General features: G+C 53.9%; 1 protein-coding gene across 5 annotated transcripts; it reads right to left on the bottom strand.

Moving 5' to 3' along the window:
• Positions 1-676: 676 nt before the first annotated feature.
• TMEM150A (transmembrane protein 150A) lies at positions 677-4,933 on the bottom strand. Of its 5 annotated transcripts, XM_047781625.1 has the most exons (8): positions 4,825-4,933; positions 4,140-4,320; positions 3,638-3,685; positions 3,212-3,298; positions 2,520-2,587; positions 2,053-2,180; positions 1,682-1,859; positions 677-1,456 (listed from the first exon to the last, which is right to left on the bottom strand). In XM_047781625.1, the coding sequence occupies exons 2-8, from the start codon at positions 4,202-4,204 to the stop codon at positions 1,215-1,217; spliced, it is 816 nt and encodes a 271-aa protein (XP_047637581.1). In that variant the 5' UTR covers positions 4,205-4,320; positions 4,825-4,933; the 3' UTR covers positions 677-1,214. The 5 variants fall into 5 exon arrangements, with proteins under 5 accessions (XP_047637581.1, XP_047637579.1, XP_047637580.1 ...); XM_047781623.1 differs by lacking the exon at positions 4,825-4,933 and having other exon boundaries at positions 3,212-3,322; positions 4,140-4,264; XM_047781624.1 differs by lacking the exon at positions 4,825-4,933 and having other exon boundaries at positions 2,520-2,584; positions 3,212-3,322; positions 4,140-4,264.
• Positions 4,934-11,862: the final 6,929 nt, after the last annotated feature.

Genomic DNA, 11,862 nt, shown 5'->3' with positions numbered 1-11,862 from the left:
GGAGGTTCCCAGGCTAAGGGTTGAATTGGAGCTTCAGCTGCCAGCCAATGCCACAGCCACAGTAATACCAGATCCCAGCTGCACCTGTGACCTACACCATAGCTCATGGCAATGCCAGATCCTCAATCCGCCGAGCGAGGCCAGGGATGGAACCCACATTCTCATGGTGGATACTAGTCAGATTTGTTTCTGCTGCGCTGCAATGGGAACTCCCAGCTTCTAACATTTTAAAGTTGCTCTCTGCACCCCCACTTCCTCATATCCCCTAGTGTGGTCATACTTCAGACCAGACAATGAGCAGAGTAGGAAGTGTGAAATAATCAGGTAAGACCAGCTTCTTTTTTTTTTTTTTTCTGCTGTGCCTGAGGCATGCCAAAGTTCCTGGGCCAGGGATTGAACACACACCCCAGCAATGACAACGCCAGTTCCTTAAGTGCTAGGCCACCAGGGAACTCCCCAGATCAGCTCTTTAGATTGTTTAAAGGCCCAGAAGGGGCTTCAAGCCCTTGATGGGTATTTTGGTAACACTCGGCATCCTTTGTTCTTGGCAGCCTTGCTCTCCAAGACCAGTGGGTACTCAGGACCGTCTCAGAGACAGGGGCTTCTCCCTTCCTATGCCTAGGGAAAGCCATCCTGGGTCAGGCCCTCTCTGGCGCTCCAGAACAGACCACAAACATGCAAATTAGAATTCTTTTAATAGACATATAAAAAAAAAGTACTAAAATAACCCACATGGTTCTGCTGTGTTATTTGCCCTAAAGAAAGGGGGCAGAGTGAAGAATCCCAGTGCAGCTCCTTGGGCCCCAAAGTGGGCCTTCGCAAAGACTTAAGGAGTGCTCACCCCTGCCCCCAAGACTTCTATCCCTCTTGCTGTTCCCAGCCCCCAATTCCTGCAGCAGGAAACCCCAGTGGTCTGGCCTTGGCACTGGGGAGTAGAAGGCACCTGAAGGGCTGGCTGGGTGAATGAGGATATGTGACCTTTAAACAATAAAATAACACTGCAGTGTGGGGGCCGGCGATGCACAGCCCAGGCGGCTGCCAGCGCCCGCTCCTCTATGGCACAGGTGGGTGTGGGACGGCCGCTCCTCCAAGCATGAGGAAGCCTCCGCCCCAACAGAATACTTTCTCAGAATTGTTTTTTGGTACAAAATAAATGCAAAGGCGATACGGGGAAGGGAGCTGTGGAGGCGGGGCCAGCCACCCCTCCCCAGACCTCAGATCATGGCGACGCTCTCAGGGGCACAGTTGAGGTGGGTGGATGCGCTGCTGCTCCCGGAGGACTTGCAGGCCCGGCCGGGGGCAGGCTGCAGGGCAGCCACCAGTGTCTCTGAGGAGACCACCCCAAACTCATAGCTGAAGGTGCCGTAGAAGATGAGGATGTCGATTACAAACATCCACTCACACAGGGCCGCCCCATGCTGCAGCTGTGAACTCTCGTGGATGAAGAAGATGCCACCTGCGGTGGAGCTAAGGAAACTTCCCGTGGGGAGTGCGGGAGCCTGGCGGCACCCTTCCTGCCTTCCCAGCTATGTGACCAGGCTGGGGCCAAGGGCCAGGCCTCACCTCCCAGGAGGGGGAGCACAAGGCCACATGGGGCAGGGGCCACCCCCAGCCCCACCTTGGGCGGGACAGGGCCTGGGCCATAGGAAGAGTTCCTGGCTGCCCCGTCCTGGAAGGATACTGAGGATCAGAGTGACAAAGGCGATGGCTGCCAGCACAATCCGCAGGTAGGCCACGGCTAGGTCCTGGGGGGCAGTGGCCCCGTGGTAGGAGAGGGCACAGTGCAGGCAGACAAAGAGCAGCCCGGTGGTGAAGGCCACGCCAGTTCCAACATAGTGCAGAGCTTTGGCGTGATCCACCTGGGCCCAGAGAGGGGCTCATCTGTGAGGCAGCCCCCCACCTCCTTTTACTCCCCGCCTCCTCTCAGGCCCTCCTCTCCCAACCCCCGACCTGGAGGGGCAGACCCTACAGCTTGGGTCCACTCTAAGGGGAACTGAGGCCCCTGCAGAGAGCCCCTGTTAGGGAAGTTCAAGAGGCGGCGGGTGGGCGCACCTGAAAGTTGCCCAACAGCACGAGGCCAGCGGCGTTGGTGCAGCCTGTGATGAGCGTTGTGGTGTTGACCCAGGAATGCCGGCCCTGCTCCAGGAGCTGCCCGTAACGCAGGAGGCAGATCAGGGCCACTGGGGTGGGGGGGAGCACAGGTGAAGCCGCACTGGCATCTTCCTCAGGCCTTGACCCAGCCCAGAGAACTCATGAGCTTCCCACCAGATACCCTGAGGGCGGCCCAAAGGGACCAGGTGGGCAGGTGGTGTGCCCTACTAGGGTGGCTTGGCCGGGGGTGGGGTGGGGGGGGTCAGCCTCTGGCCTCCAAGAAACAAAGAGAAGTGGCCCCTCTTGCCTTAGCCCTTGGTAGGCTGGGCTGTGCGAAGCAAGGGGCTCTTCAGCCTTTCTGGGAAGCAGGTATGAGGGTAGGGCGGGCTGGGCTGGGCAGGGGGTGGAGAGCTGAGGGCACAACTCACCCATGAAAGCACCCACATTGCCAATGAGGCTGAAGAGGCAGCTCTCTGGGGGGTACGTGCCGCACCTGCTAAAAGGAGGGGGCAAGGACAGAGTGAGGGGGGCAGGAGCACCGTGAGGCCCCCATCTGGCGCACCTGCTCTCCCTTGTTGGCCTTATCTGCACCCGTTCCTTAGCAGCCCAGCCACTGGCTAATGAGAAAGGCCAGGTGTCCCTCACAAAGAATTGGTCCTAGGCCGGCCGTGCCTCCCCCCAAGGAGTCAGGGAGTGCCCAGGATTGCTCAGCAGGCCCTGGGGCTCCTTGGACTCCTCGAGGCTGTCAAGCCTGTAGCCGGTCCGGCTTTCCTTAAGCCAGAGCCTGGCCTGGGCAGTGAGAGAGCCTGGACTTAGTCCAGGTGCCTCCACTGCATAGCTGAGAGGCCCGAATGGGTGACATAGCTCAGTCCCGGTCTCCTTGCCTATAAAATGATGAAAACAATAGCTGCCCCGATGCAGGAAGATTAAGTGATGCTATGCATGTAGAATGTTCAGCACAGAGTCTGGCACATAGTAATTAGTCAGTGGTGTCATAAATAAGGGCTCTTAACAGAATGATTATTCCTGAGACCCACAGACAGTCCTTTGCTGGAGGAGGGTGGCTGGGGTTCCAGCAGGACCTTGGGTCCCTGTGACCTGCCCAGTTTCTAGGCCTTACCTGATGAGGGGGACATCGTCCAGAGTGCAGCAGGTCTTGGGGCCCCCTTGCTCAGTGGGGTCAGGAGAGCAGGATTCGTTGTAGGACCTGGCAGGCAGGACAGAGAGTAGCCTGGGGGGAAGGGGTGCCCTCAGGCCCTCGGTCTACCCTCAGGCCTCTCAGAGACCACCCTCCCAGGCCTCCCTTGGCAGGGGTGGAAGAGCCCACTTCCCAGGGCCCCGCCTGAGACAGAAGCCAAAGGGGCGAATGGTGGTGGGAAGCAGGTAGGTGGGCATGAAGCCATGCCTGGGGAGGGGCAGGCGCTGCCAATGTCAGAGAAGAGCGGTGAGGCCCAGGGTCTCCATCTGGCTCGAGGCAGCCCCGGCCCAAGAGGGAAGAGAGATGAAGGGGGCTTTAGAGTGAGGCTGTCTGCAGAGTGTGCCATACCAGTTCTCCACGGGGCACACGTGGTGGTTCATCACGGCCATGGCATACCTGCGGGAGCACAACTGTCACCCTGCCCCCACGGTGCCCCCAGCCTTCCTCCACGGACCCGTTCCCTTTGATTCCGCCCCCATGCAGCTTCACTGTCCTTTCCCGGGAGTCAAGTTGGGGTGGCCCTGCAGCTTCACGCTACTCTGGAACCCACAGTGTGGTCCACCAAACTAGAGGACCTCTGGGAGCTATCCAGGCTAGAAGTGTGTCTGTCAGGGCCACTCTGCTGGACGCTGTGGTGCCAGCTTGTTCCAAGGAACTGTGTGCCCAGGCACCAGGCCAGGCTTTGAAGAGAGCCGGCGCGAGCCTGGGTACCATTCTGGAGCCTGCAACAGGACAAGGGACTTTGTGTGTGCCATCAGGCTCCTGTTGGATCCTGGCTGGGCCCTGTCCCTCCTCAGCCTGGGTCCACTTTGTCCCCTAGTTACCTCCCCCCATCCCCCTCTTTACTTACACGGTCCATAGGCCAGTGATGGAGAATGCGGACAGGCTGACAGGAAGGAGGATCCAGGCGGTCATGAGGGAGGGGAGCCAGGGTGGTGGTGGTGTGGGGGGGAGGACAAGAGGTAGGTGGGGGAGAGGGGGTGGGCCCAGCTACCTTAAGATACTTCGCCAAAACCATCAGCTGCCCGGGCCTGGTGGAGAGAGACAGGTCAAAGTCCAGGGTCTGGTGACCGGCCAAAGCCGGTGAGGGGGAAAAGGAATACCTGATTCAGGGCTCCCGCGGCGGCTCTGGCCGCCCACACTTGGGGCTGAGCCCCCGCCACAACGTGGACACCTTCAGGCATCCACCGGGGGGCCTCCGCGTTCCACCCAGATATTCAGAGACGCCTCGGGGCCCTAACATCTGGAAAGGGAGCTACCCTCCTTGGCCTGAGGGTCCAGGGGTGGAAGAGGGGCTGGAGTCAGGACAGGCCGGGGGGCCACGCCAACGAAAGCCTGGGCGGGGGGGCCGGGCCCGGTGGAGTGCAGCCTGCCACCGGACCGCCGGCGCCCCGGGGAAGGGGCGTGTTCAAGGGGGAAGCCCAGCCCGACCTCCGCTGGCCCGCGTGGGTACCCGTGAGCCCCTGGGACCCGGGGACCCGCACCTCCGCGGGGATCCCTGAAGGTCCCGGGAGAGGAAGGGGCACAGTACGCACCTCCCCGGAGCGCCCCGCCGCCGCCGCGCCCTGCTCGACCCCCGTGTGGCGCCGTCCCCGGCTGCAGACCTCAGAGAGGCCCTGGAATGGTTTAAAGGGCCGAGCGGCCCCGCCCCCAGCGCCCCAGGCCGCGCCGCGCCGCCCGCCGGGACGTGGAGTCCGCGCCAGCACGGCCCCCGCGCTAGCGGCCAGTCGGGGACTACAACTCCCGAGCCCCTGCGCCCGCGTCACGCTGCAAGGGTGGGAGGTGCCCTGACTTTGGGGAACCTGGGCGCGGAGGGCGGTGGCGTGGGAGCCGAGCGGAGACTCTAACACCGTGATGCCGAGAGGACGATCCCCCGTTTGCCCTGCTCCTGCAGTGGGAGCTTCGTGAGGCGGGAAGCTCCCGGGGTTTCCACTGCCTTCTGGCTGCACCTGAAATTGTCACCGTGCACGTGGTTGGAGGAAGCCTCCCTCCGCCGCCGGGCACACTTTGCAGCCTGGACTGGCCGACAGTGAGACTTTAGGCTCCCTCAGTGTGGCGCCCGGTGCCTGCCTCGGTCCAAGGCGAGGCGAGTCTACAGAGCAGTGAGCACAAAGCGTTGGCTGTTCCTTAAGAAATTCTAGCGCCCTTGGATTTGGCTTCTGCTTCCCTCTGCTCAGCAAACTCTGGAGGAGGGCTACTTTCACCAGATACTTTTTATTTTCAAGGGTACAAGTACATGGAGTACTGTCCAGAAGTTAGCGTCCCACGCAGGTTTCCTGACTGCTGGACACTTGATTGAAACAGTACCCTTTCTAAGTAGACATACGTGGCGGGCCAGGTGTTGGTAGGCAAGAGAGGAAGGCGGGAGACCCACAGCAATTTAGGGAGAAGAAACCAGGATAGGAGTTCGAATGTAGCTCAGCAGGGTTAAGGATCCAGCATTGTCATTGCAGTGGCTCAGGTGGCTCCGGTGGCATGAGGTTCTATCCCTGGCCCAGGAACTTCCCCATGCGGTGGATAGGGCTTTAAAAAAAAAAAAAAAAAAAAAAAAAGGCAACCAGGATAGTGTGAGGATAAGTCACCCAACAGCTTCATCAGAATTCATGTTGACTGAAAAAAAAAAAAAATGCGCAGCCTGCAAGTTGAGAATTATTTTCTATTCAGTGAACTTTCTGAGGACACGATCCCGGGAGGCAGCCTTTCAGAGAGCTCTGAGGGACTGCTCTGAAGAGGTAAGGGAGAAGCCAGGATATAGAGGAGGTGTTTTGTTTTGTTTTTTCTTGGCTTTTTAGGGCTGCACTCATGGCATGTGGAGGTTCCCAGGCTAGAGGTCCAATTGGAGCTACAGCTGCCGGTCTACACCACAGCCACAGCAAGGCCAGATCCGAGCTGTCTCTGCAAACTATACCACAGCTTACCGAGGGAGGCGAGGGATAGAACCTGCAACCTCACGATTCCTTGTCGGATTCATTTCCACTGCGCCACTATGGAAACTCCTATAAGAGTTTTTGCAAGAAAAAACAAGGTACGCAGAATATCAAAAGATTGCTGTTAGAGAAAACCAGCCATCCCAAGTTAATGAATTTAGTGCTTTTCTGCATTTTGGAAGAGTCTGGGCTCCCTGAAACCATTCCTTTGATATGCACCTTAACTACCTAGGGCCAATCTGCTTTTCTCCATCCTGAATCCCCTCAGAGCGCACAGGTTGGGGCGGCTGCAGTGGCTGCTGGCTTGATGGTGCCCTCCCAGACATTTCTTTTCATGATTAAAAAGGCAGGGAATCATCTTCTCATACACCAGAAATGTGCCTGGCACTCTCAAAGGCAGCCCAGCATCTGCTGGAGCCCTTGTGAGACAACACTGGTGCTGAGAGATCTTAATCTGAAAGGGAGCGTGGACCCAGGCTGCCAGGAACTAAGGAGCTTAAATTTAGCAGCACTGGCAATGCAAAGGTAATAGGCCGAAGTAGGGCCTCGTACTGTGGGGGAAATGGAGCAGATAACCTAGCTGGACAATGGCTTGCAGAGGGAGAAATGCTTTTGGACCTGGTGTTAGGTAAAAATGGAAACAGGAAACCTGTTCCAAATCAGATCAGGTAGTTAAAAGAGGACCAAGAAACATGGCTATGCAGAGTCATCACTGTGCAATACCTGGATGAAGGAGCAGTGGCTATAAAATCCAGCCCACTTTCTGCTAGCCATGCTCTGTGCCCCAGGACAAAGGAGTGCCTCTCCCCCACCCCCACCCTTCTTTTTTAGGGCTGCACCCGAGGAATATGGAAGTTCCCACACTAGGGGTTGAATTAGAGCTGCAACTGCTGGTCTATGCCACAGCCACATCAACTCCAGATCCAAATTGCATCTGCAACCTACACTACAGCTCACAACAACATCAGATCCTTGACCCGCTGAGCAAGGCCAGAGATCGAACCTGTAACCTCATGGTTCCTAGTCGGATTCGTTTCCGCTGTGCCATGATGGGAACTCCCCAGGAGTGTCTCTTTCTAATTTACAGAGAAGCATCATTTTCCTGCCCGGGGCTGTTCCTATTGGAGCAGGTACCTTGTTCTCTCTGCCTGATGGTGCTGTGAACCCTCATCATTTCCTAACCTCACTGGAAGCTTTTGATCCCCCTTTTTTTTTTTCCTTTTTAGGGCCACACCCACAGCATATGCAAGTTCCTGGGCTGGGGGTTGAATTAGAGCTGCAGCTGCCAGTGTATACCACAGCCCAGCAACATGGGATCCAAGTTGTCTCTGCAACCTACCCCACAGCTCGTGACTACATCAATGCTTAACCCACTAAGCAAGGCCAGGCCAGGGATGGAACCCACATCCTTGTGGATGCTAGTCGGGTTCTTAACCCATTGAGCCATAATGGGAACTCCCAGCTTTGTGTTTTTTTTTTTTTTTTTTTTTAATAATAATGGCTAACATTTATTAAAGCACTTGCTACAGGCCAGAAACTAAGGTAATCACTGTACATGTATCATCTTACTGAATCCATTCCCCAAAACTTTGACATTGCTATTTTTATTACCTCAGTTTATAGATAAAGTAAAATACAGAGAGATGAAATATTTTGCCCAAGGTCACAGAGCAGCTAAGTGATGGAGCTGGCATTCAGATCCAGAGCTTGGGCTCATATCTATTTTGAGGATTCAATGTTTATAATTGACCGTTTAAAACTGTGTGTGTGTATACATGTGAATATGGATATATATGCAGAGAGAGCTGGAGAATTATTGGTACCAAACCCCTATCTGCCTTTCCCTTTGATGACAGAGATTGGGAAAAGGAAGAGACAGAAGGTATCTTCTCTTTCTTTGTAAAAATTCAAAGAGGGTGGGAACTCCCAGCTTTGTGATTCTTAATCAGCATTTACTGTCCTCTACTGAGCTGGGTTTGAGTTCTTCTCCAACCATGATCATGGGGGAAGGCCTGAGAGGGCTGAGGTTCCAAACTGGCTGTTCCATCATAAAGTGGAGGTAAGGCAAGCACTCCAGAGCCTTGACAAGGAGGCATATTTTGGCTTAACTGGACAGTCTGAGTGGTCCCTAAGATAGAATTAGCCCCAGACAGAAGGGCTCTTCATGGGCACTCAGTAGGGAGGAGTTGCTTATCAGGTAAGAAGTAGGACCAGATGTCCTTAAACGTCCCTTCCAGCTCTAATGCCACGTGAGTCTGCTTGTTATGCTCCAACCAGGACAGTTCTTAAAATAGGCTGAACAAGAAATGAGATTTCAAGTGCTGATTCTATGGTGCTGAATGACTTTAGGGCAGCATGTAATCTTCACTCCCCTAGGTACACAAGTGATTTCACAACTTTTGGCAAAAACAGTGCTATAAAAATAGTAAGTTTATTAAAAAGAACACTGTATTTGAAAGGCACCTTCCTTTCAGGACTTTCAAATATTTTGCACATACCACTTTATTCATCCACACAGCAGAAAACACTGGAAATGAGAAAACAGAAGAATGTATGGCTTCTAATACATTTAACATGATACAACCAGAGTAACCAGTCTCTCGTTCTGGTGGCTCTGAGAAGGCAGAGGAGCCATTCACTCTTTTCCCTCTGGCATCACTCCAGCTCCTGGGGAAATTTGGGGTGGGTGCCTGTGGCTTCTTGGTCATTTCATTCTTCATGGACAGGACAGGAATTCAACAAGGACACTTAAAATGTTTCAGATAATTATCAACATTCCATGGTGATTCTCCCCAGAGAAGGCTCAGAGGTAGGAAACTGATCTGTCCTTTTTCTTCTATTTGCAGAGGTCTCATTTACATTTGTGTACTGGCTGGGGATCCCTACCCCATCATCCACAATTCCTGCCAGATGCCCAGCAGGCTGGAGACTCACCATCCCAAAGGGTTTCTTCCAGTTTCATGGGCTAATCTCTAGATGGCAGTGACCATTGGAGTGGGCCAATGAAGATGGAATGTCCCTTTCAGGGGCTTGTCCACAGGGAGAAGCATTTCTAACTGCCCACACTGGTCCTACTGGCTGGCCAGGCACTTACTTGCACTCAGTTCAAAAAGCTGAGTAGGGAAACCTTCTTGCATTACCGTTCTTCAAACACTTCCATACTTGCCAACTGGCTGGAACTCAAGTTTAGTGTTTACTCTGGAATGGCCGAAAGCCCTTGCAAACCCCAGCTTCTTCTATTTGTACCATCACCTGCTGTGGCCCAGGAAACACAAAGCCTTCAAATCCAAGGTTTGAGGAGTTCCCTGGTGGCCTAGTGGTTAAGGACTGGGCAATGTCACTGCTATGGCTTGGGTTTGATCCCTGAGCCAGGAACTTCCACATGCCAAGGGTATGGCCAAAAAACAAAACAAAACAAAATAGAAACAAAATGAAGTGTTCTTCATTTACTGAGGCTAAGCCTTGGAAATTTTTTTTTGGCTGTGCCCACAGCATGCAAAAGCACCTGAGCCAAGGATTGAACACATGCCACAGCAGCTACATGAACTGCTGCAGTGACAACACCAGATCCTTAACCCACTGCACCACAAGGGAACTCTAAGAACACTTCTTTTTGGATGAGCGTGAGATATCAGGCCACCAGTCATTTTTTTGTTTTTGTTTTTTAGGGCTGCACCCACAGCATATGGAGGTTCCCAGGCAGGGGTTGAATCAGAGCTGCAGCCGCCAGTTTACACCACAGCAATGTGGGATCCAAGCTGCATCTGTGGCACCACAGCTCACAGCAGCGCTGGATCCTTAACCCACTGAGCGAGGCCAGGAATTGAACCTGCATTCCCATGGATTCTAGTTAGTTTCATTAACCACTGAGCCACAAAGGGAACTTCAAAAACACTTCTTTTTGGATGAGCATGAGATAGGCCTATCAGGCTACTAGACTTTTCTTTTTTTAAGGTGGTGGTGATCACATCTTTTCAAATGAATGTTGACTCGGAAGCGGCCTGCTAGTCTAACGCTGTTGTCACTGCACCAAACAGCACGGGACAGTCCTCTTTGGGACATCTTTAGAGCCTCTGGGAAATGCTCTGGAACATGCTCCTTGAGGGCAAAGCGCTGATATGTGAAAAGAGATGAAAGCCACTAGGAGGCAGGTCTGGTAAATTAGCTGGATAGCACCATCTTGGGCTGGGCTGAGGGATGGCGGGAGCAATGAGCCTGAGCTCTAAGGCTGTCAGGGGGCTGTGGGCCACCAGCAAGGAAGCATTTCAGGCAGCCCTGGAGCCATGGCAACATCCCCACCAACATGCCTGTTCTGAAGGCCAACTTCTCACTTAAGTATCAGGCTTAGTGCTTATATAGTCCCATGGCACAAATTAGCTAAGAATTAGAAAGCTTCCTTGTGTGGAAAATACTTTATGTGCACTTGATAAGGCAAGCACCTTTAGAGAAAGTTTGCAAGGAAGTTCCCTTCAGTGTCTTACCTCAGACTGTGAGGATTACATGATCAACAAAGGAGAACAGAATAGGTACGCTTGTCACAAAACAGGGATGGAGGCTAACAGTGCCATCCGGCCTCCTCTTCTGGTCTGCTTGCTAAATTCCGTAATACATCCAGGAAATGGGTCATCCAACTGTGAGAAAACGAACCCTAAAAGTATTTCCAGACTAGGAAGCCTAAGAGTTCCAGCAAAATGCTCCATCCAGGCCAGCTGAGCTGAGCTGAGGAGCTGGCAGACTGACATGACTGGTCCTCTGAGCTGCAGGAAGACTGCAGATAGAGTTAAGGCGGAGAATCCTCGACCGGGGAGGTTCTGGAGGGTAGTTAACCTTATAAGTCAAAAGGCACTTCCAGCCTGACTGAGTGAGGATGGACTTTCTCCTTTGAAAGCAGAACAAAGCCCAGGACGGGCAAGTTTAAGGCACTGAAACTTGGGCCAGCCCTGGGGGTCAGGAGCGTGCTGGTTCCTGGCTGCCTTCTTAAGGAGGCATTTCTTTTTTTTCCCCTTTTTCTTTTTTGGCTGCCCCTAGGCATCTGGAGTTCCCTGGGCCAGGGATCAGATCCAAGCTGCAGTTGCCACCTATGCCACAGTTGTGGCAACGCTGGATCCTTAGTCCCCAGGCTAGGCCGGGTTTCGAACCTGTGTCCCAGCACTAAGACAGCACAGCTCTTGTTATGCCACAGTGGGAACTCCAAGGAGGCCCTTCTAATGTATCTACTTCACTCACCTTTCCCTGCAAGCTGTGACTTGCTGCATGTTAACAATGCAGCTGAAGTAGCTGCCTTGCTCCGTTTCCGAGGTGGGAGATTTTCACGGCTGTGGGGGCACAAGTCAAAAGTGCCCTCAGCTGCTTTTTTTTGTCCTTTAAGAGAAAAGCTGCTGAGAGGGACCAGCCAGATGGATCTTGAGACCCTGATGCGTGAGGAGAAACCTCTGGGGCAGGGCAGGGGGGCTTTGGTTTGAAGACGTCTCAGTGCTCAGGGGTTCCCTTAAACCCCATAATTCAGTGACTGAGCTTAGGCCCATTTGCTGGAAAACTGCAGTGGCTTGGACCTGCAGTGCACAGGATCTGCTGTGGAGCCCTGACACCTTAGCCCCAGCCTGCAGGAGGAATAATGTTCACTTTGGTGAAAGCAGGGACATGCTT

Source organism: Phacochoerus africanus, chromosome 5 (genome assembly GCF_016906955.1).
Source record: "Phacochoerus africanus isolate WHEZ1 chromosome 5, ROS_Pafr_v1, whole genome shotgun sequence".
Classification (NCBI taxonomy): domain Eukaryota; kingdom Metazoa; phylum Chordata; class Mammalia; order Artiodactyla; family Suidae; genus Phacochoerus; species Phacochoerus africanus.
The sequence above is the reverse complement of the archived record's forward strand: the minus strand, read 5'-3'. Positions and strand labels throughout refer to the sequence as shown.

Excerpts from the sequence above, each read along its gene's own strand:
- TMEM150A (XM_047781623.1), bottom strand. The coding sequence starts at position 4,204 with ATGACCGCCTGGATCCTCCTTCCTGTCAGCCTGTCCGCATTCTCCATC. Across the intron at positions 3,686-4,139 it reads ATCACTGGCCTATGGACCGT|GTATGCCATGGCCGTGATGA; the intron begins GTAAGTAAAGAG and ends GTGCTCCCGCAG. Across the intron at positions 1,860-2,052 it reads TGCTGTTGGGCAACTTTCAG|GTGGATCACGCCAAAGCTCT; the intron begins GTGCGCCCACCC and ends CTCTGGGCCCAG.